Here is a 27,877-nt window from a genome sequence, read left to right as displayed (position 1 = left end):
ACACTAAGTAATATATCAATATAAATCTTTGTCAGACAATTCAGCCAGTTGCTTAATACTTCCCAGCATAATGGTTTCTTATTTGTCCATTACTAACTGGACTCTATTCCCACTTTAACTCTGACGACTTCCCTGTTGCCTGGATACGGCAGCCATTTTTGTAATGGCCAACATGAACATTCCCAGGGCTCACTGCCAAGTTTTGATTAGACATCTGTACTCGCGTCCGAGGTTATGCCTAATCTGTGTCTGGACTGTGAACCAACTATTCATAAAAGTTGCAAAATGTGTATCCTTCTAATGATCTCCCAGATATTGCTTTACTAGCTGAGGTTCCCCAGGTCCATGTCTTCAAACTGTTCAACTTTTCCATTATGCTTTTCGGTACCTTGCATTGACTGAAATGTTCAATCACAGTCAAATACTTTGAAATGCATTTAAGATATCAACTTATATGTCTTAAAATCATAGTTGCTTGCTTTAATTCTTTTACTGCACTTGCATGTGGGTAAGTCATCATTCCTTTACCTACTGTTAACTTTGTCAGTGTCTGTATTCTGTCTAAACTAAGAGAAATCTAAAATAATCGCTTTCAACATCTAACTGAAATAAAAACAGTGAAAAAAGAATGTGTATTTGTGTGGCATCTTTCATGACTTCAAGAATGCCCTAAAGTACTTTACAGCCAATTAAGTACTATTGTAATCATACTGTAATGTAAAAAATACAGCAGTTAATTTGCACACCCGAAGATTCCACAAATGGCAGTGATAATGACCAGATAGCCTGTGTTTATAATGTTGATAGATAAATACTGACCACTTCCTGCTGTCTTTCGAAATAATGCCAGGGGACCATTTAACATTCACCTGAGAGGGTGGTTGACACCTCAGTTTAATGCCTCATTTGAAAGATGGCATTTCTGATAATATACCAGTTCCTCAGTACCGCATTGAAGTGTCAGTGTAGATTGTAAGTACAAGGATGTGGAATTGAATTTGAACCCACAATCTTAGATACAAGAGTGCTATCAACTGAGCCATGGCTAACACTGGCCAGAAACTGCCGTGTTCTAGACATTGCAAACAGTTTAGTTAATAATTCATACAACTTTTAGTGTCTTGCAGGAGGAAAGGTCAAAGACTATGTTCTGATCATGGGAAGTTGAAATCAGACCTTAGCTGTAACATTTTCTATAAAGTAAATTAATCATCTTCATTTGTTTCAGTTATTAGACGACGGACACAAAAATAAAAATGCATGTTGCAGTGATTGGGGCTGGCGTGATTGGTTTGTCTACAGCTCAATGCATCATTAATCGTTTTCACTCCATGGTCAAACCATTGACTATTGTGGTTTACGCAGAGAAGTTTACACCATTCACTACAAGCGATGGAGCTGCTGGATTGTGGCAACCTTATGTACACGATCGAGAGGACTTGAAGGAAGTGTAAGAAGAAAACCTTTTTTTAAAAACTAAAAATAGAAATGTGTCACATTGCATAAGAAATAGAGGGCTCATGTAGCAATTTCACCTTATTTTTTAGTAGTAATTTTCCATTCCTTTATTTATTTCTCTTTCTGGCAGTGTTAGCTGCTTTTAGAATTTAGTTTCATGCCAACAACCTTCTGGCTGGACATTAAAATTTATTTATTAGTCACAAGTAGGCTTACATTAAGATTGCAATTAAGTTACTGTGAAAATCCCGTAGTCGCCACACTCCGGTACCTGTTCAGGTACACTGAGGGAGAAGTTAGCGTAGCTAATGCACCTAACCAGCACGTCTTTCAGACTGTGGAAGGAAACTGGAACACCCGGGGGAAACCCACGCAGACACGGGGAGAACATGCAGACTCCGTACAGACAGTGACCCAATCCGGGAATTGAACCTGGGTCCCTGGCACTGTGAGGCAGCAATGCTCACTACTGTGATAAGTAAATACAATCAATAGCTGATTATTTGAGAATGTTGGATATTACAACCAGGTTTAATTCTACACTCTAACAGACATTTCTGGATTCCTAGCGATTTTTGATATTAGTAGGAATCCCAGCGATTTTTGCTACTACCTCAGGTTCACTGAGCTCAACTGTAGAGTCTCTAAGTACCTCCCTGACTCAGACTGACTAATTAAGCACAGACCTAGAACAAAGCCTATGAGTTTGTTTGAGTTTATTGTTCAGTACCATATCAGTCACCCAGGAGGGAAGTCCTATTATTTTGTGTTGGTGTCACTATTTCCTTCTTGAGAGAATTAGCAAGTAATTGTTCCCAGAGAAATCTAGATTGACCCCAACAATGCCATAAGAGAGGTAAATGGGTGAATTTATCATGGTATATATGATCTTTTATTATGTTATGATTCTGCTTACAATTCCCCCTCTGTGGTCTTTCCTCTGTGTGCATAGCCAAATTTAAATAAGGAAAATCAAAAGTGTAAATTCATGTCCTTTCACTACATGCTGTAGTTGTCAATTGCTGCATTAATGGGCTGGGACATTGGAGCAGTCTATGAGGTCTGAAGCTTTATAATAAATTCAATAATGGTTTAGCACTATACATAACAAATGTGGCAGGATAGAACTGGAATTTTACAGCAGTCCCATTGGTTTTTAAAGGTGTGGGGCACATAAAATAAAGAGGGTAACTAACTTGCTGCCTTCCCACCCACCCTTGACGTGTTTGCCATATTATGAGGGTGGGATTAGCTTCAGACAGCCTGATCTTCTTTAGGCCTATTGAACCCCATTAGTGGAAAATTAATAGCCACCTAAGGGCCTCGTTTCACCACCTTTGGGTGCCCCCATGTCCATTGGAGGATACCCCTCTAAGATGGTACCCTCCCTTTGTCCCTTCCATCTGTTGTCTCTAACCCCACTGCTGTAACTGGAGCTCCTAACAGCGCTGGCCCAAAGTCTTACTTAAATCTAGAATCCATCTTCTCATTGGGGACTGCCTGTAGACCTAGCAGTGGCTACAACTGGTGCTGCTGGGATTACAGAGCTGCCACATTGCCTTCTTGCTTTCTAGGGCAGGTCATTCTGTTCCAGAGGAGTAGAAATCCCTAACTCACCCAATTAATGCTAATTATCGCTGTGCGGCAGCCAGATTTCTGGTCAGTGATGTAAGGGTGGGCAACTACCAAGATTTTCTCGGACTGTCCTGTATTTCAGTTTTTTGTCCTACGTCTTGTCAGGCTTGCCTGGACATGTTTTGTCCTCCACTTTTGCCATTCTTGCAGACTTTGTTTCTGTGCTTTCAGCCCATGTGTTTGCAGATCGGGGGTGTCCTGTAGGTGCTGCCCTCCACACTCACAGCTCCCATGGTCTTGGCAGAACAACCACAACCACCCCCCCCCCCCCCCCCACTGCCCCACAAGTCTGCCCACCCCCTCCCCCCACTCTTACTGTTGCCAGAGCAACCCACTCCCATCCCCCTTGCTGCAGGCAATCCAGCCCTCTGTAAAATCCACCATCTGGTCTTTGTACCCGTGTGATAAAGGTTGATCTGATTCATGGTAACTTCAATAACAATGCGTGGAATAATAGTTTAATAATTACTTTTTTTTTCTTTTATGTTAATGGATTTCTGTGGATGGTAACAAATAGCTGTGGCATTGCTTGAGTGCAGCCATGGATTGTGTCATATTTCCCTCTGTTTTAACTGCAGCAAATGGAACAAGGAAACATTTGATTACCTCCTGAGTTATGTGAATTCACCTAATGCCGATGAGATGGGTTTGTTTTTGCAGTCTGGGTACAACATCTTCAAGGAGCATGTGCCAGTAAGTCTTTGTCCCAAATATTGTTACAATCCAAGCTCATGTTACTGCTGAATAGTCAGGTCCCAGAGTGGAACCCAGCTTGACAGATCCTAACTTTTTTATTTTTTTGTTAGAGATGTAGATAAACAGTTACAGGACTGTCGATTAACTTTTAACAAAAGAATAAAATGTTATTAAACAAGAAAAGATTAACTATAACATACTACCTCTTCACCACAGATTTACAACGATAACACAAGTTACAGCATTTATTTTATACTGTAATCTTCTCAGTAAGCACACAGTCCATGTAAACCAATAGGTGAAATGTCAATGTTGGAGTCCTGGAGCAGAATTCTAAATTACATTAGGAAGCCAGCCTCGACCCCACAATCTTTTCTATTTTAGCATAAATGTGAGGATAGGATGCTTTACTCCCAGAAGTAATTCCGCTGACAAATTAGGGACCTTTTATAGTAAAATAAACTTTATTTAATAACACAGTTTAAGTATAACTCTAAGAAAATGAAGAAGCTTAACTACTCACCGTTGAACAGTAGTTAAAAAATGAAAGGACACAACTTTAATTTGTAACTTATCACTGTTTCAGTTCCAAATGAACAACATTCTCTTACAGACTTAAAATTCCACTTTAAATACAGTTAGCAAATATAAATACACATGCTATAAAGAGTGTGGACAATCTTGAAGTTGTCAAGAGAAATTTTGAGTTTCAAAGCAGCTTGCAGATCTCTGTCTTTAAAAAAACCGTAAGAAGTTTAACAACACCAGGTTAAAGTCCAACAGGTTTATTTGGTAGCAAAAGCCACACAAGCTTTCGGAGCTCTAAGCCCCTTCTTCAGGTGAGTGGGAATTCTGTTCACAAACAGAGCTTATAAAGACACAGACTCAATTTACATGAATAATGGTTGGAATGCGAATACTTACAACTAATCAAGTAAGACTTGAACAGAATTCCCACTCACCTGAAGAAGGGGCTTAGAGCTCCGAAAGCTTGTGTGGCTTTTGCTACCAAATAAACCTGTTGGACTTTAACCTGGTGTTGTTAAACTTCTTACTGTGTTTACCCCAGTCCAACGCCGGCATCTCCACATCTTTAAAAAAAACCCCAGCCAGAACTGAAAGCTGTTTTTCTCTGTTACATAACCAGTTCTTTCCATTAACCACATTATCACATGACCCTGTCAATCAACCTAATCTTTATCTATAAATAAAATTCATTAGCTCTCTCCTAAGTAAGCATGACATGGCTAAAATGAGTAATTACCCTGCTCTCTCAGCATCAGAGCTGCATTCTTCCCAGACATACCAACTGCCTATAGAAAAAAGCTGAATTTTAAAACATTCCCCTTAAACATAAAATATATCAATAGCACACTATCATCACATCAGATATGCCACACTCTGAAACTAAGTGACAGATTCCACCCAAAACAACTTCTGTGGATTTCTTATCAAATCCCCCAAATTCTTGTCACACAGTAAACTAACTGGTCTCACTGGAGGTCTGTCTTCCATACCAATCATCAGTCTCAAAAGGACACATTTTGGAATCTTCTCCCTTTCGCTCAGATACCTTCACAAAGGATATACATCTAATGTTTCAACTTCTCCTCCCGGTATTCCTTTACCCTGAATCACCACGTGCATGCACATTTCCACACAATGCGTCAGGTACCCAGTCATGCCAACAGAACATGACAGCTTCACAGACTGTATTAAGGTGTCACCAACCTGAGGATTACTTTGAACATCTAGCTTCTCGCTGCTAGATGTTTCCAGGTCTGCACCTATCAGCTCTATCTGTAATCTCTCTGTCCTTTTCTTTAACTTCAGTGAACAGCACCTTGTTCAAATTATGGTTCTTTGTCCCCTTAACTTCACTCTTGCTGGGACTCCTCTTTTAATTCCCTGCTTTTTGGAGCTGTGTGTTCATTAGCTTCTGGGCGTATTTTTCAGTCCCTCTTTATTATCCTGTCTGTATTGGCAGTGAGAGCTGCTTTCTTCTCAGTTATCCGGTTCCAGCTGAACTCAAATGTTTCTAGTTTTCAGTGTGGGCCTCTGGTTGCAAAGAACAACTTAGTTTTTTTTTAAAAGCTTGTAATTGCTTCTACAGCGTAAACCTTATTTACAATGCAGGCAAAGTTTAAAATGAAGCTAAACTGTAGACATGCAGGCACCTTTGTTTAACACATAGCTAACTGAAGTTTTAATCTTTTCTTATCACACAAAACAGAAACACAAATTAAGCTTAAACTTGTACCTTTTTCCTAATGTCCACAAATACAAATATCAATTCTTTAAACTATCTCAATGTCCCAATAATATGAAGATATTTGGTTAAAATAATAGCCTTTCCACCTTGCACCATAGCAGCTCTGTCATTGTATTTTCCTCATGTATGGCTAAGGCCTAGTGAACAGTAGTTATAGTTTTTAGATGCCTTCTGCCTAAGATAGAACTCCACCCCCTGGGGTGATTACCCACTTTCAATTCCTATTTGTCCCTCAAGCCAGATGACCATCTTCTGCTAAGTTGTCCTCAAAGGGACAATCACCACATCTCTCCCTCTTTAACTCTTTTTTACAATCTTCAAAACTAAGTTACTCACGGCCAAATTCTAACTAAACATTATACACGAGTTGGACAATTCAAGTCTTTGCGGGTTTTTTCTGTTTCTTGGAGAGAGGTGTAATTCTGTGGACTGAGATGCCTCCACTGGATCAACATTAACAGGAGCTGCTTATAATGGATACCTTTTCTGGCACTGGCAGTTCATTACAACTTGCTTCCATGAAAACATTAGTTATGTCTATAACAGGTCGATCAGGTACTCGGGCACTTCAGTGTTTACAGGTTTGAAAATATTTGTTGATGGTGCCTTGTTGAGATCTTGAGGCTTGTGTGTCCAAACATAAACACTTTTATTGGTATGCTTTAACTGTATACAGTTCTAAATATAGTCTTGCATGGAACTCTTCCAGGCAGGCTTGCTGTTTTTCCATCATGTGACCAAATCAACAATCTTGTTCTGGTACGTAATCTCAATTTCTTTCTCTCTGAAATGCTGATTCTGCTGTAAATTTATTTTCTTTTACCTCCACAGTTAGTTTTTCATTGTCAAGCTTCCTTTTTCAAGTTCTTATTTTCCTGATTAAATTCTTCACTGGACTTGATCTTATTTTCTGGTTGTTTTTTCATGGAGTTCATCTTATTCCACATTGTCTTATCAAACTCTACTTCTTAACTTCATTTTGTCAATTTTTTGCAACTTTAGTTTTCAAAATTCCTGTCAGTTATTCCATCTCGTTATCTTAACGTCTTCTCTAGAGCTTTAATTCTTTTTGCTGATTCCTCTTTATGCTCAGTAGTTCCTAGTTTCCATCATGCTCTTACCAGACATATACATTTCACAAATGGAGTCTTCATTTCTACTTGTATTAACTTCAGCAAAACGCTTTTTGGCCTCATTCCTGGTCGGATCTGTCTCCGTGATTTGTTTCCATTCTGCGATTCTCTCATTGTCCTTCATTTTGTCATATATTGTCCTTTGTTGCCCTCCATCTGGGTCTTTCATCATTGCCCTCCTTTTTGGGTCTTTAATTGCCCTCCTGGGGTCTTCCAGTGCCCTCTTTCTGGGGTCTTTTGCTGTCTGAGATCTTCATCACCTCCTGTGAGGTCTTTCGGTGTCTCTTCCCTAAGGTCTTATCGTCTCCTCTGAGGTTTTATATTGCCTCTTCTCTGAGGTCTTAATTTCCTCATCTGAAGTAAGGCATTGCCTCTTTTCCAGAGGCAATTAATTTACTGCCTCCTCCGAGGTCTTGCTTTGCCTCTACTTTGAGGTCTTCATTGCTTGTGGACCTTTTTTGAGAGTTGCCCTCTATCTGGGGGTCTTCTCCAATTTTCTTGTCCATTGCTTTCTGTTTCTTCTTGTGGTTGCTGTATTAAATGTATTGCCACTTTCAATGCATTATCAGTTTCAGACTGGCAACTTTTTTAAAAACTGTCAACAGCTGCTGGTTCTCTCTCTCTGCTTTTTCTGTGGTTTTGAAGTTTTGGCGCAAAACTAGCAGGTCCACCTTTGAACTTTTTTAAACTTTTAAACTTGTCTTCCAACTCTCCAAAGCTTCTCATTTTTATTGGGGAATTCTCCCCAAACCCTCAGACCTTCTCTGTTTAACACACACACACACACATGCACACTACACACATGGTATTAATTTACAAGATAAAACTGTACAGTAGAGGTTGGCAGCCCTTGGCTGCCCTGGAATTGCCCACTGGCTGCCCCAGTCTTTACATGTCTTCCACAAGCCTTCTAGATGTCTTCTGCCTAAGATAGGACTCCATCCCCTGCAGTGATTACCCACTCTCAGTCCCCATTGGTCCCGCAAGCCAGGTGACCCTCTTTTGCTGTGTTGTCCTTAATTGGACAATCACCACAAAAACAAAGTGTAAAAACATATAAGGAGATCATCAGCCAGATGCTCAAAGAGGCAGGTAGATTTTAAGGAGGGTCTTTGTAATAATCTTACCAAGGTCAGTCTTCCATCACATTTACCCTTTATTTACAACGTGCTCAAAGTGCCGCTAAGTGGCTACAGGTCAGCCCCGAAGTCTTTCAACTACTGGACTGAATGGAGCCAGCTGATTATAAACTCTCCACTGCTCCTTTGCTATTGGGCAAGCCTCCACTCGCCTAATAGGGGAGCTCATATTCTACAGAGCCCACAGGCAGATCTATTGATGATCCTTTGAGGGCATTATAACAGGCTTAATGGGGGAAAGCACGATAGAAAATATACAGTAATCAGTACATTTCACTTCTCGGGTTGATGGTAGAAAGTGAAGGATATCAGTGCATTTAACTTGCACTTCCCTTTATCAATCGAGGCACAGATTACAAAAGCAGGGAAGTCATGTTGGAGTTGTATAGAACTTTGGTGAGGCCACAGCTGGAGTACTGTGTGCAGTTCTGGTCACCACATTATAGGAAGGATGTGATTGCACTGGAGGGGGTGCAGAGGAAATTTACCAGGATGCTGTTTGAGATGGAACATTTAAATCATGAAGAGAGGTTGGATAGGCTTGAGTTGTTTTCATTGGAGCAGAGAAGATCGAGGGGTAACCTGATTGAAGTGTACCAAATTATGAGGGCCATGGACAGAGTGGATAAGAAACAGCTGTTCCCCTTAGTTGAAGGGTCAGTCACGAGGGGGCACAAATCCAAGGTGAGGGGCAGGAGGTTTAGGGGGAATGTGAGGAAAAACTGTTTTACCCAGAAGGTGATGACGATTTGCAATGCGATGCCTGGGAGGATGGTAAAGGTGAGTTGCCATACTGCCTTTATAAAGTACTTGGATGAGCACTTGGCACGTCATATGGGCCAAGTGCTGGTAAATAGGATTGGGTGGGAGGTCAGGTATTTCACACATGTCAGTGTAGACCCGATGGGCTGAAGGGCCTCTTGTGCACTGTATGATTCTGTGACTCTATTTCTATGGAATTCTCGATTTAAGCTTATCTTGCTGAATGATATCACCATTCCTGGACAACTGGCAACCCCTTTGATTTGGCATCAGAGTCAAAGGCAGCACAATTATTTTACAGGAAGATCGTCTAGACTGCATTACAGGATCTGTAAGGAACATAGGAACAAGAAGAAACAATTCAATCCTTTGAGCCTGTTTAGCGATTCAGTTAGATCATGGTTGATCTGTACCTCTACTCCATTTACTCAACTTAACTCCCTATCCCTTGATACCCTTCTCTCATTTAAATTTTAAAATAAATCACCCAGTATCTAGAGCCTTTTGGGAAGGGAATTTCAGATTTCCATTGTCTTTTGTTCAAAGAAGTTTCTTTTAGTTTTGTTGTTAAATGTTCTAGGTTGATTATGCCCTCTTGTTCTTGATTCCCCTACCAGAGGAAATAGTTTCTCTGTATCTTGTTATGATCAGGTGAGGCAAGATTGAATGGCTCTCCTCTTTTCCCATTCCTCATTTAACCACAAGGTTTTCTTTGTTTGCCAATTCAGTAATTGTTTAACTGTTTACTTGATGTGATTTGAAACATACACCGAGATTTTCTTGAGCTTCTTGAAAAGAAAAGAAGGTAGTTTCTGGTGTACTTTACCCGGTCTAAGAAAAATAATAAAAAACACTCCAACTTACACAAATGCAATGTACACAAAGAAACAAATTGATTACAGAGTGGGAGGATAGACTAAGCAATTTAAAGTCCAATAAAGTTAAAGGGGTATGGGATTCCTGAAGGTTGGTGACTTGGCTGGCTTCATACTGAACTCGTTATCAAGGCGGTTTAAAGATACGGACAGATGATTTATCTGTTCTTCCTAAGATAGCAGCTGCAAAGTTGAGTTTTTAAAAGATCTCTTAAGTGCGGCATATGGAGAATTAAACAATAGGGTTCAAAACTTGCATGTTGTCTAGAGAGAGAGTGAAAGACACACACACGGATCTTGCTTCTTCAGCTGCACGTGTGCTTTTGCTTAAAAGAGAAAACAGGTGTCTAAAAACACAAAGAGTTAGCTGGCTTGTCACATGCCCCCACAGGGCAGCACGGTGGCACAGTGGTTAGCACTGCTGCCTCACAGCGCCAGGGACCCGGAGTTTGATTCCCGGCTTGGGTCACTGCCTGTGCGGAGACTGCACGTTCTCCCCGTGTCTGCATGAGTTTCCTCTAGGTGCTCCAGTTTTCTCCCACAGTCTGAAAGACGTGCTGGTTAGGTGCATTGGCCATGCTAAATTCTCTCTCAGTGTACCCGAACAGGCGCTGGAGTGCGGCACTTTGGGGATTTTCACAGTAACTTCATTGCAGTGTTAATGTAAGCCTACTTATGACACTAATAAATAAACTTCTAACTTCTATCTCCCCACTTCCTGAATATTGACCCAAATATGGTCATGGCTAGTGTATTCCAGTTGTAATTTGATAAGACTATTGCTGGGAATGTCTCAGACCGAGTTCCTTTATTGAAGTCATAGGGGGCTTACCAGAAATGAGAAAACTGCGCATATTTCTCCGATGAGAAAACTGAGCATATTTCTCTCCAGAGAACCAGGCCAGGTTTCTCTACAGATCTTGCCATACTCTGTCAAAAATAAAACAGGTGGGTGTGTTTCATGCCTTCATGCAGATGGATGGGGCCTAAACACGCTGTAAAAGCCTGGCTGCACTGAGATCTGGGAGCCCCGATCAGACCATGAATAAACCTCCCTCTCAGCTCACCATAGAGGACTTGAGGATCTCCCTTATTCCCCTTCCCCACCCGATCGGAGCAGGTACCTCTTGCCCCCACCCCCTGATCAGAGTTGGCACCTTTCTTCCAAACACCCCCAACTCCCAACAGGAGACGGCACCTCACCCCACTCCATCCTGATCAGAGCTGGTACCACTTTCCCTTACCACCCCGACCAGAGCCAGCACACCTCCCCCATGGGTCCACCCCTTGGTACAGGTTGGCACTGTGAAGTTGGCATGGACATAGTGTCAACCTGTGCCAGGGGCCACTGCCTGACCATGTCCCTCCGCCCCCCCCCGGGTTCTATACGCCTGGTCATGTCTAGGTGGACCGGTTGTAAACTGTGCTGACGTGACATCACATCAGCGCCGTTTGAATATACAGTGGGGGTGGGTTAATGACATGCAAATCTAATAAACTGTATTTAAATCGGGTTCACATCCATTGTGGTTGTGAACATGATTATGTCACCAGTGAGGAGCAGTGAAAATCAGAAGTTGCGATTTTGCAGATGAGATCCGCGACTTCCGGGTTTCACCGCATCTTGCATTATGGCGAATGGTGAATGCAGGCTCAAGATCCCACCTATTATGTCTAATGCCGGTTCCCCACCCAGTTGAGTCTGGATGTTCTGCAAATGGGGCAAGGGATGTGGTTCATTCACATTCCCTTAGAGTCTTTGATGGACTCTTACAATCAGTTAGGTTCCACTTAACGGTATTAGAATGTCGAATGTAAAGTGATACATATTTGTACAGCCATCTTTATGATTTCAAGTTATTTTAATGTGGCTTTAATCATTCTAAAAATTCAATTAGTGGTTTCCAGCCTGTAGATTCATTAAGTAATTTATTCATAAAGCATAGTTTCAAAACAATCTATCTTATCAAATATCATCATTTTAAATATTTATTTTAGATTGTCCCTCAACAATCTAGACTCCAGGAAATACAAACCAAGTTTATGCAGTTTGTCCTTATTATTTAACCCATTAGGTCATGATATTATTCTGATGGGTAGTACCCTACTCCAATATATCTTTCCTGAGGTGCAATCCCAAAAGTGAATGCCGTACCACAGATAGGGTCGATCAAGACTATGTACAACTCAAGCCTTACTTTCTTTTTTTTTGCCTGCCCACTGATTATATTTATGTCTCTTTGTAACTTCCTGTTTCTAGCCACTCAAGTGTGTGATGATACTGTGCCATTAAGAAATATATTTTTATCATGTTTCTTGTAAGGGGTATTTTTAAAATTCAGTTCTGCTTTACATGGTGCTGATTTGCCTGCACCAGGCAGCTCACATGCTGAGAATGCAGTCTAATGATTGATTTTAGCTAGAGGTGGTTTGTTTCAATCTGAGTTAATACATTTTGTTAATTTTGTTTTTTCCCCTGGGGTTACAGAGTAGGGACTTGATCAGGTTGATTGACAGAAGCAGAGTCATGTGAATGGACAGAGCTAATCTTGCAGGGAAAACACACTTCTTTTTTATTTTAAAACAGTTAGTTTCTACCTGGTCCTGAAAGGAGAAAGAGGTGTTTTTCTGACTCTTTCTCTCTGAAGGCTGCTGCTTGGAGTTGTCGGAGGCAGGTGTCTTTCTGTCTCTCTCTCTCCCTCTCTAGAGATGTTCAAAGGCTCTAGGACTGTTCACAAGTACAAGCATGTAAGCCTGAGGGTTTGCTAAAAGATTTCGAAGAGAGGTTTTAGTTGATAAGAGGAATATTACTTTAATTGGAACTAATAGAGATAGGTTTGCAGTTAAGAACTGTATCTTGTCATGTTTCAACATTTCAATTGGTAAACGTTAAGCTAATTCATTCGTTATAGTTAAACTGTATTGTTAAATAAAGTTTGTTTTGATTAAAACTTCCTAGTGCGTCACCTGGAGTGAAACACCTTATCCTCACACTAATGCCAAAATAGAAAAATTGTTGGGGTGTAGTCAGGCTTCTTAACATACTTTGGGGTTTCTGCTCTGGTACCCTAACAAATTACTGTACCTTTCAACTTAGTGTGATCTGCAAACTTTAATACGCAACTCTCTATTTCTTCATAATCTTTATATATGCTAAGACACTGAGGTTCCATTGCACATCCCTGAGAACACTAAAGATTCCACTGAGAAGAAACTACTCAAGTGTTAAACAGGAAACAGTGATGGATTATTATGTGACTTAATACATTATTAAACAAAGAGCTGAAGTAGATATTTGCGTATTGCAATGGCTCTGTATGTCCAAAGTATCTCAATTCATAAAAGCAAAAGTGGGCATAAGCAGGAGTGTCACCAATCTAAATACCAATTAGTCTTCAATCCTAATAAGCTACAGATGAAAAGTCTTATTTTTGACAGTTTCTAGATGAGTCAATATTGATCACTGTATTTGTATTATCAACGTGAACATCAATATCATTATGCTGGTTAAAGCATGTAATTTATGTAGTGAGTGCAATAGAAACATTTTATTATGATTATCTTTTTCATCCCTATCTTTTATAGCCTCATTGATCCATGGTTAGTATTCTCTGATTTGAGGAAGGGAAGAATTTTGCAAGAACTCTGCTCATTTTCTCTTGACGTTTCTATGTTTAAATACAAAATAACACACATTTACCAGCATAACGTGAAGTTTTGGCCATTGTAACTGACTGTAAATTATTGCAAAAGGGGAAACTAAAGAAATCTGTCAAGGATACAAGCTTCGAATTTACATTTGGTGTAATTAGTGAATTAGCACTTCATGAATTTATGACATTCTTCTGCCTGTTAATTAATTCTGGCATTAAGCAGCTTTGTTCAATAATAACTTGCCAGAGAATCGAACAAAGGAATTTACTATATACATATTAAGCATGCATCAATATTACCAGCAGTCATTTCTAGGCTTTCATGTCTGTAAGTTGATATCACTGGCCAGCACATTGAGAAGACCGTTCTGTCCAAGCTATATCATGATGGCTGTAAACACCCCGTTTGGATACGAGATCAGAAGCACTGAAGTATATTATGAAGCCAGACTAGACCCCAACAATTTTCTATTTTGCCATTAGTGTGCGATTCTACTGACAAAGTAGGAAGCTTTTATCAAACAAATTTAATTTAACAACAAAGTTTAACTATAACAAATGAATTAGCTTAACCTTTAACAATTGAATAATACTTAAACATGATCAGGTGCAAGTCTTAACTGCTAACCTATCACTATGAGTTCCAATTTAAGCAATATTCCTCTTATAGACTTAAACCCACTTTACAATTAGTTAGCAAAACACAGGTATACTTGCTTGTGACTTAGGTTAACAGTCCTGGAGCTTTCAGAACCTCTCTGGAGAGAGACAGAGAGATACCTAGTTTCTGTTGGTAGCCCAGGTGGCAACTGCTTGTATTTTAAAATGAAACTGAAGCCCTTTTTTTCCTGCACGCTTAGCTCCTCCCATTAACCACATGACTCTATCTCTGTCAATCAACCTAATCAAGCACTCACATGACTCTGCATATCTAGTCTAAAATCCAAGAAGAAATCTACATTAACAAAAGGTTAATTAACTCTGCGAAGTAACACATTCCCAGCTAAAATCAATTATTAGCCTGCATTCTGAGCATCTGCCGCATATTTACCAGAGAAACTGACCCCTGAAACAAAACACTGCCTCTTAAAGCAACCCCACCTTACACATAAAATATATCAAAATAGCACAATATCATCACAACCCTAATATTGCATACTGTAAAGGATTCAATCTATATATTCTCACATCACATTAAAAATTCTTTAGAAGCTGGTGACAACTTTCAGTTGTGATACTAACTTCTAAAAATATTATTTTATTTTCCTGTACATGGATTCTTTCTGATAGACATGACACTTAATTACTACATTCCACAGCAAACTGATCTTTCCTGACTATGAGCATCTATCTGAGTCCATACAGGAAACTGGTTGGCTTCCTCTTAGTATCATGCTATGTCAAATAACTCAATGCCAATGGACTTGTTCCAACAACAAACAGTGCACTACTAATCACAGAGAGCTAGGTAAACAGAAGGATAGACAAATAGGGTATTGTTTTGTTGATCAACACTCATATACTATTTGTGGGGACTTTTTGCTTGTGAGGCAAACGTGACACCCACTACACTACAGGAGGAAGTGGCTCATTTACTATTTGTCAATGCGAAATTGAGATTATAGCAAGGAAACATATTATAATGTTCTGACCTATCAGGACCTGAGGAAAATTCTTCCAACTTGATTCTTTGCTTATTCTTCCTCACAGGACCCATCCTGGAAAAATGCTGTTTTGGGATTTAGACATTTGACAGAAGAAGAACTCAAGCTGTTTCCTGGATTTAGGTATTTATTTTCCCAAAAGGTTCTGAGCAATCCCAAAATACCTTCACAGACAGCGATATCACGGAAAACTCTGTTCCTGGAATGCTGAAATTGACAGAGTCAAAGCATCACTAATTAAACAACAGTTATTGGTGTTTATGTTAATAAACAATCTTTCTGAATACAACTAGTCATCAAGGAAAGTTCAAACTGTTATTCTGAGTTTACAAAAATTCTCCTGGTCAATTTTCCAATGGCTAAGATTATCAGTGACCCTGTGTCAGAACACTTACCTACCGACCATGCTCATAACACTAAATCTCATCCTATTAAATTCAATCAGGTTGGAGACAAAAGGTATATTTTTTAAGGCATCCACTCCAAAAGAAAAATGAATTTGCATTTCAGGCCCTCTCATGTCTAAACAGAGCAGAGTAATCAGTTCTGTGCAAATTTGGGCTCCCTCTGAGTGCAAATCAAACCTTCTGCCCTCTTCAGACCTAGGAATTCCAGGGGCAGGGTATTTTTCTGTATTATAAGACAAAATACAGAATTTCTTACTTAACTCTCCTCACGCTAAGTCCTGATAAGTACGAAGCGAAGAAGTGTTAAAAAGGGAATTTGTTTTAGGGTCTCCCAGTTGTCACAACAGCTTAAAATTATAAGCCTCTTTGATGTAGTAAATTGTTCCAAGGAGCTTCACAGGAATACTATCAGAGAAAATCTGACACTGAGCCACATAGGGCGGCACAGTGGCATAGTTGGGGCGGCATGTGGTACAGTCGTTAGCACTGCTACCTCACAACGCCAGGGACCCGGGTTCGAATCCCGGCTTGGGTCACCGTCTGTGTGGAGTTTGCACATTCTCCCCGTGCCTGCGTGAGCTTCCTCTGGGTGCTCCGGTTTCCTCCCACAGTCCAAGGATGTGCGGGTTAGGTGGATTGGCCATGCTAAATTGCCCCTTAGTATCAGGTAGAATAGCTAGGGTAAACACATAGGGTTATGGGGATAGAGCCTGGGTGGGTTTGTGGTCGGTGCAGACTCGATGAGCCGGATGGCCTCCTTCTGCACTATATGATTCTATGATTCTATAGAGATTAGAACAGGTTGCCAAGATCTGGTTGAATAGCTTTGTTTCAAGCAAAATCTTGAAGGGAAGATAGTGACTATGCAGAAGTTTTAGGAATGGGATTCCCGAGGTAAGGGCTTGAGCAGTGGAAGGCGTGGCTGGCAGCGGTGGGGTGATGGAAATTGGTGTTGCACAAAACAGTATCTGTAAGAGAAGAGAAAACTCCAAGGGTTTTAGGGCAGGAAGAGGTTACAGCGATAAGGCGGGTCGAAGTCATGGAAGCAGTCAAAAACAAACCATTCTTTCTAGACTTTAAAATGTGCAAGTTTAATGTCTTAGTCCAAGCACATGAATGAAAACTTAATAACAGTTATGGGGGAAAGACTTCCTCTGTACCCTATGTAAAAGGAAATTGCAATGCCATTGAGGTTTACAATTCTGTTGGACTTCACATTTAGAACAAATCTTCCCCACCACTGGTTTTTGGCGTGACCCAACTACAAACAGATCAGCTGCTCACTTATGGATGTTCTCTGTTTTGCAGCTATGGTTGGTTTAACACTGCACTAATGTTGGAGGGAAAGAGTTATTTACCGTGGTTGATGGCGAGGTAAGAAACAATAACTTTTATCCATGTCATTTCTGCTCGGAATTGGCCTACTAAACTTCAGTGGCTGAGGATCTCAATTCTTATAAAAGCTACAATGCATGCAGTAAAATAAAATGAAGGTTTTAGGGAGATTAGAATTCTACTGGGCATATCCCCAAGCCGGGAAACAGCACTATGTAGGCCCGAGATTGGCTACCGGTGACTGTCACGCCTCCACAGTGAATTCCTGTTTAAATCCTATTGCAGCTTGGAAGCATTTTATGGTGAAGAAAAGGTGAGATAGTTACATTTAGTACGGAGAGCCTAAAGTTTATTCATGTGCTAAGTATTAGCAAGACACAATAGAAATATAATTTTAAATGATACTATGCATTCTAGTAACAAACTTTAGACATCTTTCATCTTATTTAAGGTTAAAAGAACATGGAGTTCAGTTTGTTCAGAAGAAAATCACTTCCTTCCAAGAGGTATTCTCAATCAATATTATGGCATATAATCCCTGAGATATTGTTCCTATGTAACATTATTAGTGTGCCTGTGTTTTTGTGCGTCAGTGTGTTCTCATACACATGTTTGTTTTATGCATGTATTTATGTTAGTTATCTCCAGACTTTGATGTGATAGTGAATTGTACAGGCATCCGAGCCCAAGAGCTGCAGCCAGACCCAGAACTGAAACCTGCTAGAGGGCAGATCATAAAGGTGAGTGAGTTTACTTTATATCTAATAATCACCACAAGGATCAGGAGAATGGATAATTATTATTTTCTCCCAATTTCACGAATCCTTCACAGCAAGTAGCAAGAGGGTGGCAAGAACCTTGACTCAGGCATCTCTTGATATGACTCTGTAACTGCAATGCTGAAGTTCCAATGAACTGCACTGATGTGTCTATCCCTCTTCCATATCTTAAAGTATATGAGATTATTGTAATAGTATTCATAATAACACGAGCAGAGCATATCTCAGAGTTCCGCTACTGAAAGCAGTGGAAGTGTCAAATTTGGACTGGTATGAATGCCGACCTGAAGTCACATAGTGCATGGGAAACCATGCTACCAAATTAACTCAATATTCATTTTATTATTTTAAGTTATTTGAATCCACCCACTACAGTTGAGTTAATTGGAATTTGCCCACTCAAATACCATGGGCGTGATTCTCCTGAAGACCAGAGTGTTTCCCAATGGCACTGACAGCGTCTGTCAGGTGGAATTCACCCACCTGAAAGATGCAAATTGATGCATTCCAAGAAATCCGCCGGCCAACCCGGCTGTTCAGAGACAGGGGCCCATTTCTAAAGGGGCACCCCAATCTCCGAGGCCGGAGACAGGCTCCCCCCCCCCCCCCCCCCCCCACACAAAAACTGAAATGGTGACCCCACACCCCACCCCCGCCATTGCCTAGGGGAGCGCCACCAACCCCTCAGCAAAAAGGGGTATCCTCCTCCCCCACCCCCCCCCCACCACTCAAATCATGGGTGACAACTCCTCACTACGCAGACAGCCCCACTCAGGCTCCCTCAGACCCCCACTCATGCCCACCTCAGACCATGTGCCTCAGCAGTGCCCTGACACCTGGCAGTGATACCCTGGCCTGGTGCCTTGGGCCCTGAGGAGTGTCAGAGAGGTAGTTCCAGTGCCCATATGCCCTCTGTCACTGCCAGACTGCAGATGGAGGGTCCCCAGGGGTCCTGGGGTTTTGGCAGGCTCAGGCTGGGGGCAAGAGGGTGACCTTGCCACTCTCCCCCGGAGTTGGGGTCTTGTGGCTGGACTGCTGCTTCTACGCAGGTTGAGTTTGGTAAATCCACCCCCATTTTAAACTTAGGAAATTATGAACCCAGCATTAACACTGCTGAAAATATTTCATTATTGGATTGCTATTTTCATATAGTAGTAATTTGGCAAATAATTTACCGTAACAATGTGGCAAATAATTTACCGCAGTCCTAATTTTGCTCCCTCCCAATGAACCTGAAATTCACACACACACATAATATTTTTCACATTGTGAATATTGTTTCAATCTACCCAAGTTATTCAATCTCTCATCTATTTAAAATGTTTTTCAGGTTCATGCGCCATGGATAAAGCACTTCATTCTGTCACACGATCGAAAGGCTGGGATTTATTCTAAACCATATATTATACCAGGGTAGGTATAATCAAAGGACTGAAAGCTAGAAAGGTAACTATAGGAAAGATTGATGGGAGAACAGCTTGTCTGAATGAGGAAAATAAATAAAGCTGCAATTATCCTAGTGTCTGTCAAGTTCTCTGGAATTTTGTTCATTCCCTTTTCAGTCAGCCCGCATTATCTTTGATTTTGATTGTCTCTCTCCTTTTCCTCTCAGCTCTATTGTTTTTCTTTTGTGCTGTTTATTTTCTGTTCTTCCATAGTTCAGTTGAATAAATAGATAAAAATGGGCTGTGACAGAAAGCTTTATAAACTTGTTGGGGGCGATTCAACCAGCGCACCTTACAGCAGCGCAGTGTGAGGGGAGACATAAGTGGAGGCTGTGTAGTGGGCTTCCCACTGGACGCCATGGCCTCCACACATCTTCAGCTGCCGAAATTCCAGCGTTGTCAGCTCCGTGCCAGTAATCAGCGCAGAACTGAATAAATTATTTAAATCACCGTTTACATCTTATTAGCAGGCCCGGGACTGAAGTCTGCCATTGCCAAGGGGCAAAGTGGCAATGCCCAAACGGTACCTTGACAGTGCCCACCGGACATGGGGCAGTGCCAAGGGGTGGGGTCAGGGGGCGGGGCCTTTTGGGAGGCAGGGTCTCTGGGGGCGATTGGTGGGCTGGGGGGTCCCGCTGCCACTCTTCACTTGGGATCAGTGACAGAGGGAGCGTGGACAGTGATTGGGGCTAGCCATCGGGATAGGGGATGGCCTGCAGGGGGTGGGGTTTGGGGTGATCAGGACTGCTGGGGGGTTCAGGGCTGGCACGGACACATCCGGGAGGCCAGCGATCAGTGGGGTTGGGGGAGGATGGCGGGGGTGGGGTGGGGGGAGGGGTGCTGGCCAGCGATCGGGCTGGCCAGTGATCAGGAAGCCGACAGTGCAGGGCTACTGCGCACGTGCCGATCTCGGCACTGATAGATCAGCGCATGCGCAGTGGCCTGCTCAGCGCTATGTTGCCGGCCTCTCCAGTAGGAATGGGCCCCACCCCCAGCTTTTCATTGTGATTCACGCCAGTGCACTCTGTGATGCACAGAATGTGAGAGATTCATTTTGAAAGTCCCATTGAAAAAAGCAGTGGGATTTACTCCAGTTTTTACGTAAACCTGGGAGAATTTTACCCATTATTCTTCTGTTTATAAATATGCTAATCCGGGAACAATATTTTCACAAGACACTGCATGACAAATTAATCTTCCTTTTCTCCCTTTCGCGAGGATGAGAGTCCTTCCTTCTTTTGATCCACCCGCCCCTGCACTGATGTTGGTGGGTGTGCAATATGTAGCTGGTGTCTAGGAGCTGTGAAAAAGCAGCATAGATCAACGTCCCTCTATCTTTCTTTCCCTCCCTGTGAGGAAGTGTCAGTCCTCTGTATTGTACCTTCCCATGTAGAATGACTGAGGTACTCAATGCACCAAGACTCAGGCTTGCTTTTGTGGTTCCTCACATAATGAGCTTTCTATTGGCTAAACTTTGGTGACAGGAGTTAGAGTCAGGGTTGCCAATCAGAACTAAGATAATCCCGCTTTCCCAAGAGGACCATGCATATGGAAAAGTGCACCACTTGTTGCTTGACAACTAAAAATGTTCCCAGCCTGAAAATAAAGAACACAGGTTGCCAGCATATACAGATCTTTCAGCTATGCATATTATAGCACTGTTACTTGCTGAGAAGTAAGCTTTGTACTGAGACAAAGGTTGTGTGCCACCTTCAATTTGAAAACTGCATTGCAGTTAGTTTTATTGTTTTCTTATTTCAGGAGCAAATTAGTAACTGTGGGAGGAATCTTCCAGCTTGGGAATTGGAATGAGGAGAATGATCCCAAAGACCACAATATAGTGTGGGAAGGTGCCTGCAAACTTGTACCTAGTCTGAAGGTTGGTACTAAGAGCTTCATTTCATTATATTGTAAATCAGAATTGCTGTGGAGAAAAAAAATAGTAAGAAGTTTAACAACACCAGGTTAAAGTCCAACAGGTTTATTTGGTAGCAAAAGCCTGTTGGACTTTAACCTGGTGTTGCTAAACTTCTCACTGTGTTTACCCCAGTCCAACGCCGGCATCTCCACATCGAGAAAAAAAATCACATGGAAAGGTATTTGAATGATTAGTTTTTGTTAATTTCTTAACAAATTAACTTCTTGCAGAATGCCAGGATAATTGAAGACTGGACTGGACTTCGACCTGTCCGTAACAGGATCCGTATAGAACGACAGACCTTTAATGTAGGGCCAGAGAAATTTGAGGTATGACACCAAAGCAGAAATAATAAAACTTTAAAATGGTGAACAAAAGAAAAAAGATGAAGAAGAATGAGGTAAACTTAAAATAAAGCATCAAACATGACGTTGCACTCCGCTACAATCATTGAAGAATATTTTTATTTAATTTGCTAACTTACAGCTTACGCTGCTTTTTAAAATTCATTCGTGGGACCTGGGCGTCGCTGGCTGGCCAGCATTTATTGCCCATCCCGAGTTGCCCTTGAGAAGGTGATGGTGAGCTGCCGCCTTGAATCGCTGCAGTCCATGTGCTGTGGGTTAGCCAACAATGCCATTAGGCAGGGAATTCCAGGATTTTGACCCAGCAACTGTGAAGGAATGGCGATATATTTCCAAGTCAGGATTGTGAGTGGCTTGGAGGGGGACTTGCAGGTGGTGGTGTTCCCATGTATCTGCTGCCCTTGTCTTTCGAGATGAAGTGGTTGTGGGATTGGAAGGTGCTGTCGAAGGATCTTTGGTGAATTGCTACACTGCATCTTGTAGATAGTACACACTGCTGCTACTGAGTCAGTGGTGGAGGGAGTGGATGTTTGTAGATGTGGTGGAAGTCAAGCGAGCTGCTCTGTCCTGGATGGTGTCAAGCTTCTTGAGTGTTGTTGGAACTGCACCCATCCAGGCAAGTGGGGAGTATTCCATTACACTCCTGACTTGTGCCTTGGAGATGGTGGATAGGCTTTGGGGAGTCAGGAGGTGAGTTACTCACCGCAATATTCCTAGCCTCTGATCGTCTCTTGTAGCCACTGTGTTTATGTGATGAGTCCAGTTGAGCTTATGGTCAATGGTAACCCCAAGGATGTTGACAGTGGGGGATTCAGTGATGGTAACACCATTGAATGTCATGGGGCGGTGGTTAGGTTGTCTCTTATTGGTGGTGCCATTGCCTGGCATTTGTGTGTTGCAAATGTTAGCTGCCACTTGTCAGCCCAAGCCTGGATACTGTCCAGATCTTGTTGCATTTGAGCATGGACTGCTTCAGTATCTGAGGAATCACAAATGGTGCTGAACATTGTGCAATCATTGGCGAACATCCCCATTTCTGACCTTATGACGGAGGGAAGGTCATTGATGAAGCAGCCGAAGATTGTTGGAGCTAGGACACTACCCTGAGGGACCCCTGCAGAGATGTCAGAAATCTGCAGGTGTGGGTCTCCCACAGACAAAAGCTAACAGCCCAACTGATATGTGCACCAAGTCACGTGTAATTTTAAAACACCTCAAAAAAAGCCACGTGTAATTTTAAAACACAAAACAAATTCTGAAATTTTGTGAGACCCCTGCAGATTGTGAGGCCCTAAGCTGGAGCTTGTTTAGATTATGTCTAAATCCGGCACTGCCCTGACTTGTTCGGACCCCATCCTGACTCAACCAGATACCCCACTGAACTGGCCCCCTGACTTCTGACTGCACCCTTTGCCCACTCAAGGTCCTAATTTTAAGGAATTGTCTATTACTTTGACTGTTGGCCATTCATCCCTTCTTTCTACAATGTGTGTAAGACTGAGCCTCAGAAGCTCCTCTTGCCTTTGTCTCCTATTTTCTGTAAGCATGCGCACTGAGGTTATCTGAGAGTTATTGTGTCCAGCACCTCCCCAGTCAAAGAATGCCTTATTTATTTTCATAAGAGTTGGTCACCCTGCTTGCTATTGTTCAGAAAGCTGCCTTTAATGTCACATTTCTGAAAGGCTGAAATCACATGACAGACCATTTCAGCAGTGGCCACTGTATAAAGTACAAAGTCACCATCTGCTGGTGAACTATAATACTGCAAGAACAAATCCCTGCTAGAATTTCCACAAAATGGGGGTTTAAAGTTTACAATTTTAATGGGCCTAAAACAGGCATTGCAAACAGTTCAGTAATGCAGAAACAGATGCCTGATCTGCTTGGCCCACTGCCAAATAGATCAGGACCTCTATCAATGCAGGTCTTGCTTTGATATCGAAATGAGGTACCTGCACTCATTTCGATATGTTCTCCTAAATCTGTTTGTTTTAGTTAGAGCTTGCAATGTGTAAATGGTCCAAAATGTTTTTTTTGTACAGCTGTGCTCCTCTTGGCTCCAGAAAATAACTGCAGTCCCTCAGCCTTAAACCCGTTCCAATCACATACTCTCCTCCCCACTTCTGACTACTGGTTTTACCTCTACACCTCAGTGTAATCCAGAATTCTTAAGGCACAGATTAACAAACTGTAGCAATGTTGCCTGCAGCTCCCTCGAGTTATTTTGATTTTGCCTGAAGACAAATGTACTTTGGTGGCACATTGCTGAAATAGAGCCCAGAATTGGCCCCAGTGACTAATACCATTGTTGACCAGGTTTTGCCCAACACAGGAACATTGTGAAATCTAGCAGTGTGGACTTCATAAAAAATAGGTGGTGGAAAAATGAAGTGGGACCATCACCACCTGAAAAAGAGGAAACACAAATTAACCTTTAGTATGAAAAAGGAAACCCTTTGTCAGAATATTAATCCTTGGAACGTATGCTGATAGAGATGCTATACATCTTTTGCTTTGATTTCAATTTTTCAGGATGCAGTTTATTTTTCTTTTGGTATCCAATTTCATGATGTTCTGCCATATCATGTTTTGATTTGATGTAAAGAAGGACCATAAATCTCGTCATGTTTATATTTATCTTTTTATATTGTAGGTGATTCACAACTACGGTCATGGGGGTTATGGTCTAACTATTCACTGGGGCTGTGCCATGGAAGTCGCAAACATCTTTGGCAGGATCCTTCAAGAGAAGAAACCCAGCTGGAAATCCCAGTTGTAATTATTCAGTCACGCTTGCCTTGCTGCCTTACTGTCACTTCTACTTCTTCAAATACATGATGATAAATGGCTTATTAACAGGTAGAAACTTTGTACCCATTGGCCCAAATTTTTGCAGAGTTGGAATGACTTGGCAGCCATTTACAAATAGCAGGTTGGACAAAATTCTACGATTCCTGCCTCCATACTCGGCACCCCAATTTCCACTAATGTGAGCAGTTGGCCCATACCCTACACTCCTGACCTGCTTGGCTCCATTGCAGTGATTTGCATCACCTAGCCACCTGGAATTTTCATGGAGTCTGCCCAACTTCCAGATGAGTACTGGTTCATGATCCCTCAGAGGAGGGGCCATGAATCAAATCAGTGGGCGCTATTCCCGCTGGTGAGGCTGGCAGCATAGTGCTGAGCGGGCCACTGCACATGCGCCAATCTGCCATTGTGGAGATTGGCACATGCACAGTAGCCCAGCACTGCCGGTCTCCCTATTGCTGGCGAGCCCTGATCGCTGGCCAGCCCCACAATGCTGCAACACTGGCCGTGCAACCCCTCCCCAAACCCCATCACTTAATTGTTGACCTCCCGGGCCAGTCCCAACCCGCACTGCCCCCCATCACCTCCCCTCGGTAGTCCTGATCCACTCCTCCCCCCGCCCCCCCCGCCCACCGGCAGCCCCGACCCCCTCAGCAGGCCGACCACCCCCACCCAATGGCCAGCCCCAATCGCTGGCCTCCCTCTTTCCATCTGTCAATGATCCCAGTGCAGAGTGGCAGCGGGACCTCTCACCATCACCGATCGCCCCCAGAAGCCCTCTCCCTTATAGGCCTCCCCTTCTGGCCCCACCCCCTTGGCACTGCCCGATGCCTGTGGGCAGTGCCAAGGTGCCCCCTGGGCATTGCCACTTTGTCCCTTGGGCAGTGCCAGAGGGCCAGGCTGGCACTGCCAAGCTGGCAATGCCCAGGGAGCACCTCCCTTACCCCTGATCTCTTGGGGGGCCTCCCTGGCTGCCAGCTCCCCGCTAGAGGGAGCTGTTGTATATCCCGCTGCAGTGAAACACTCCTGCCGGGGGCGAGGGGGGTGGCGGGGAGGGGTGGGGGTGGTGGAAATGCTAGTGGGCCTGGAGACTTCAGTCTCGGGTCCACTAATGAAATGGTAATGAACATTTGAATAATTTATTCAGCTCCATGTTGATTTCTGGTGAGATCCGGCAGTCAGGGACGCACAGAGGCTGTGGCACCCAGCGGGAAGCCCCCTACATGGCCTCCGCTTGAGTCTCCTGGCCCGCTGCACTGCTCGAGCATCCCAGCGGCATGAGAGAAACGCCCCCAATGTGTTTCTACAACCCTATAAAATGTCAATCAGACAGACCATTAAAAGTATCAATAGCAGGAACTTCAAACACTTCATAACTCTTAATTTTGTGCATGTTTGTCCTATACATCTCCAGATAATCCCTTTCTAACTCTGGAAATTTGTAATTGGGGAGTTAGTGTGTCACTCACGCTGTGGCACAGTGCAATGGTACAAATTTATACTTGGGTGATTTTTGTTGCTTTGTAGACTGCATTTCAGAAATCAGTTCATGTCTTTTAAAATGCGACAGGAATTGGATGGGCAATACTGTTCTATCTCGCCTAAGCTGCCTGGGTATCCTAATTTGTCCTTGCCTGTCTTGTTAAATTGTCCTGACAAATGGTGTCAGATTTTGAAATCATGTTAATTTTAAAATTCTGCAATTTGCGCATGGAAGCATTAATCAGGACCTGAATTTTATCACCAGCTATGGAACGTTTGCATTAAACTTATGCTATTGTGGATTTTAATTTTGGTGATTGAGTAGTATTCATAATATCCAATTAAATGACTGGGGATATAATGAGGTAGCATTAAACACTGTTTATAGTGAGATCTGTAATGGCTTCAAATAATCCATCCACCGTCATTAATTACTTTAATATTGAAACTACCTTGGATGACTTTGTGAACTAAGTACAAATAACAAGGCAAGTTCAAGTTTAGAAATTACTGACATCAAAAATTCTATTAATGTAAAGACAGCTCAAAAATAACATTCATACTGTTCTTTGACTTATCATAATTGTAATTGTTGTATTAAATTTAAAGAGTGGACCACCTTCATGATATTAGAATGTAAAAGAATGAAGAATAAGTGGCCCATTGAAGCCATTAACTTGTATCATTATATTAACAAGGAGTGAATTAACTGGTAATACTAATTAATCTGTTACAACATAATTGATCCAGCCATACAGAATGGTGAATAATGGTGCTGTATTAGCAACAAAGAATGTTGTGTTTTGACATGGTTGGCTTATTGACATGAATAATTTAACAATTCGACAAAATTGCCTATCGAATTTGTAAATTCACTATAAATAAGTTCAATAAAACATCAAATGAATTACAAAAGAATCTTTATTTAATAAAATTATCTTTATATTTTAATGCAAACAGTAATATCATTAAGTACATTTTTGTCCCATTACTATGAAGTAGCTTATTTACATCAATCAGGAAAAAGTTTACCAGTGACAGGCTGTCATGCAAGCACTGCATATATTTTGTAAACAGTAAAATGCTCCAGTTCACTGCTTGGAGAACAAGTAAAATACATTCGAACACAAGACAGTAGTCACCTGATTTACACAAGCAATCTGTAGGTGCACGTTGAATATCAAAGCACAGTATTAATTTATTAATACGCTGTGCAGGTCCACATTTGAACTCACGTTGAACACATTCTTACAGTTCGGAATAAAAAGAGCTCACAGGAAACCCAGATAATTCGATATTCACAAACACAATTTGAAACAAGCCAACTGCACCACAGCCAGACAGAACAACAGAGAGACCCAAACCTCCCTGATCATTCCATGGAGTCTCCTTGAGATTTGGAGATCAATTCTGCCATGTCCTGCTCATAAACACACAAAAAAAAATCACCAAGGACATAGCCATGAATTTGACTGAGCCTCAAAGTTCCCCTCCTTTCCCAGGTTATGGTTGACAAAGGTTGTATCAATTGAACAGAATTACATTTGCAATCAATCAAAATTGCCCAGATAATAGTGACAAGTGTGCTTATTTGCACTTCGTCATTGTAGATTTGTACAAACATCTGGCTCATAACTATGTATGATAGTAACAATTAACACATTTGTGTGTTAACTCTGTCAATTACTACTAATATTAGTTTCAATCCAGTGAACTTCCTGAAGTAACAAAATAAATTGAAAAAGTAATTCCTTGGATTGAATAACATGCTGAAGTCTAATCAAGGGTTATGTTCCAATTGTTTATATATAATAATAGATATTTGGAAGTAAGTTACAGGTGTCATCTAATTGAGGCATTTGGAAGGTTAATATATAGCAAAGAGTGAACTAAAGGCTGGAGAACAACCAAGGGTTTGGGTTGGTTTACAATATAACAGATAACGGACAGTGAGTTATAGGCCAGCATCTATTTGGGATTTGAGTGATGACCTGACCCACATGATATTAAGCAGTTTATAACTGCCATCGAAACCCTTAGAGTTATAA

At 41.8% G+C, this 27,877-nt stretch overlaps 1 protein-coding gene across 2 annotated transcripts; it reads left to right on the top strand.

Moving 5' to 3' along the window:
- The first annotated feature begins 339 nt into the window (after window positions 1–339).
- LOC144502900 (D-amino-acid oxidase-like) lies at window positions 340–26,714 on the top strand. Of its 2 annotated transcripts, none has more exons than XM_078227308.1 (11): window positions 340–508; window positions 1,229–1,450; window positions 3,672–3,786; window positions 15,334–15,410; window positions 17,003–17,068; window positions 17,481–17,535; window positions 17,668–17,769; window positions 19,139–19,221; window positions 21,015–21,132; window positions 21,402–21,500; window positions 24,190–26,714. In XM_078227308.1, the coding sequence occupies exons 2-11, from the start codon at window positions 1,257–1,259 to the stop codon at window positions 24,313–24,315; spliced, it is 1,035 nt and encodes a 344-aa protein (XP_078083434.1). In that variant the 5' UTR covers window positions 340–508; window positions 1,229–1,256; the 3' UTR covers window positions 24,316–26,714. The 2 variants fall into 2 exon arrangements, with proteins under 2 accessions (XP_078083434.1, XP_078083435.1); XM_078227309.1 differs by lacking the exon at window positions 340–508 and adding an exon at window positions 858–972.
- Window positions 26,715–27,877: the final 1,163 nt, after the last annotated feature.

Source organism: Mustelus asterias, chromosome 13 (genome assembly GCF_964213995.1).
Source record: "Mustelus asterias chromosome 13, sMusAst1.hap1.1, whole genome shotgun sequence".
Taxonomy (NCBI): Eukaryota; Metazoa; Chordata; class Chondrichthyes; order Carcharhiniformes; family Triakidae; genus Mustelus; species Mustelus asterias.
This window is presented reverse-complemented; position numbering and strand designations above follow the sequence as displayed.

What these genes read in the sequence shown, in the direction of transcription:
- LOC144502900 (XM_078227308.1), top strand. Translation starts at nt 1,257, where the DNA reads ATGCATGTTGCAGTGATTGGGGCTGGCGTGATTGGTTTGTCTACAGCT. An exon ending in TTACCGTGGTTGATGGCGAG is followed by an intron (nt 17,069 to 17,480) that starts GTAAGAAACAAT and finishes ATCTTATTTAAG; the next exon opens with GTTAAAAGAACATGGAGTTC. An exon ending in AACTTGTACCTAGTCTGAAG is followed by an intron (nt 21,133 to 21,401) that starts GTTGGTACTAAG and finishes AACTTCTTGCAG; the next exon opens with AATGCCAGGATAATTGAAGA.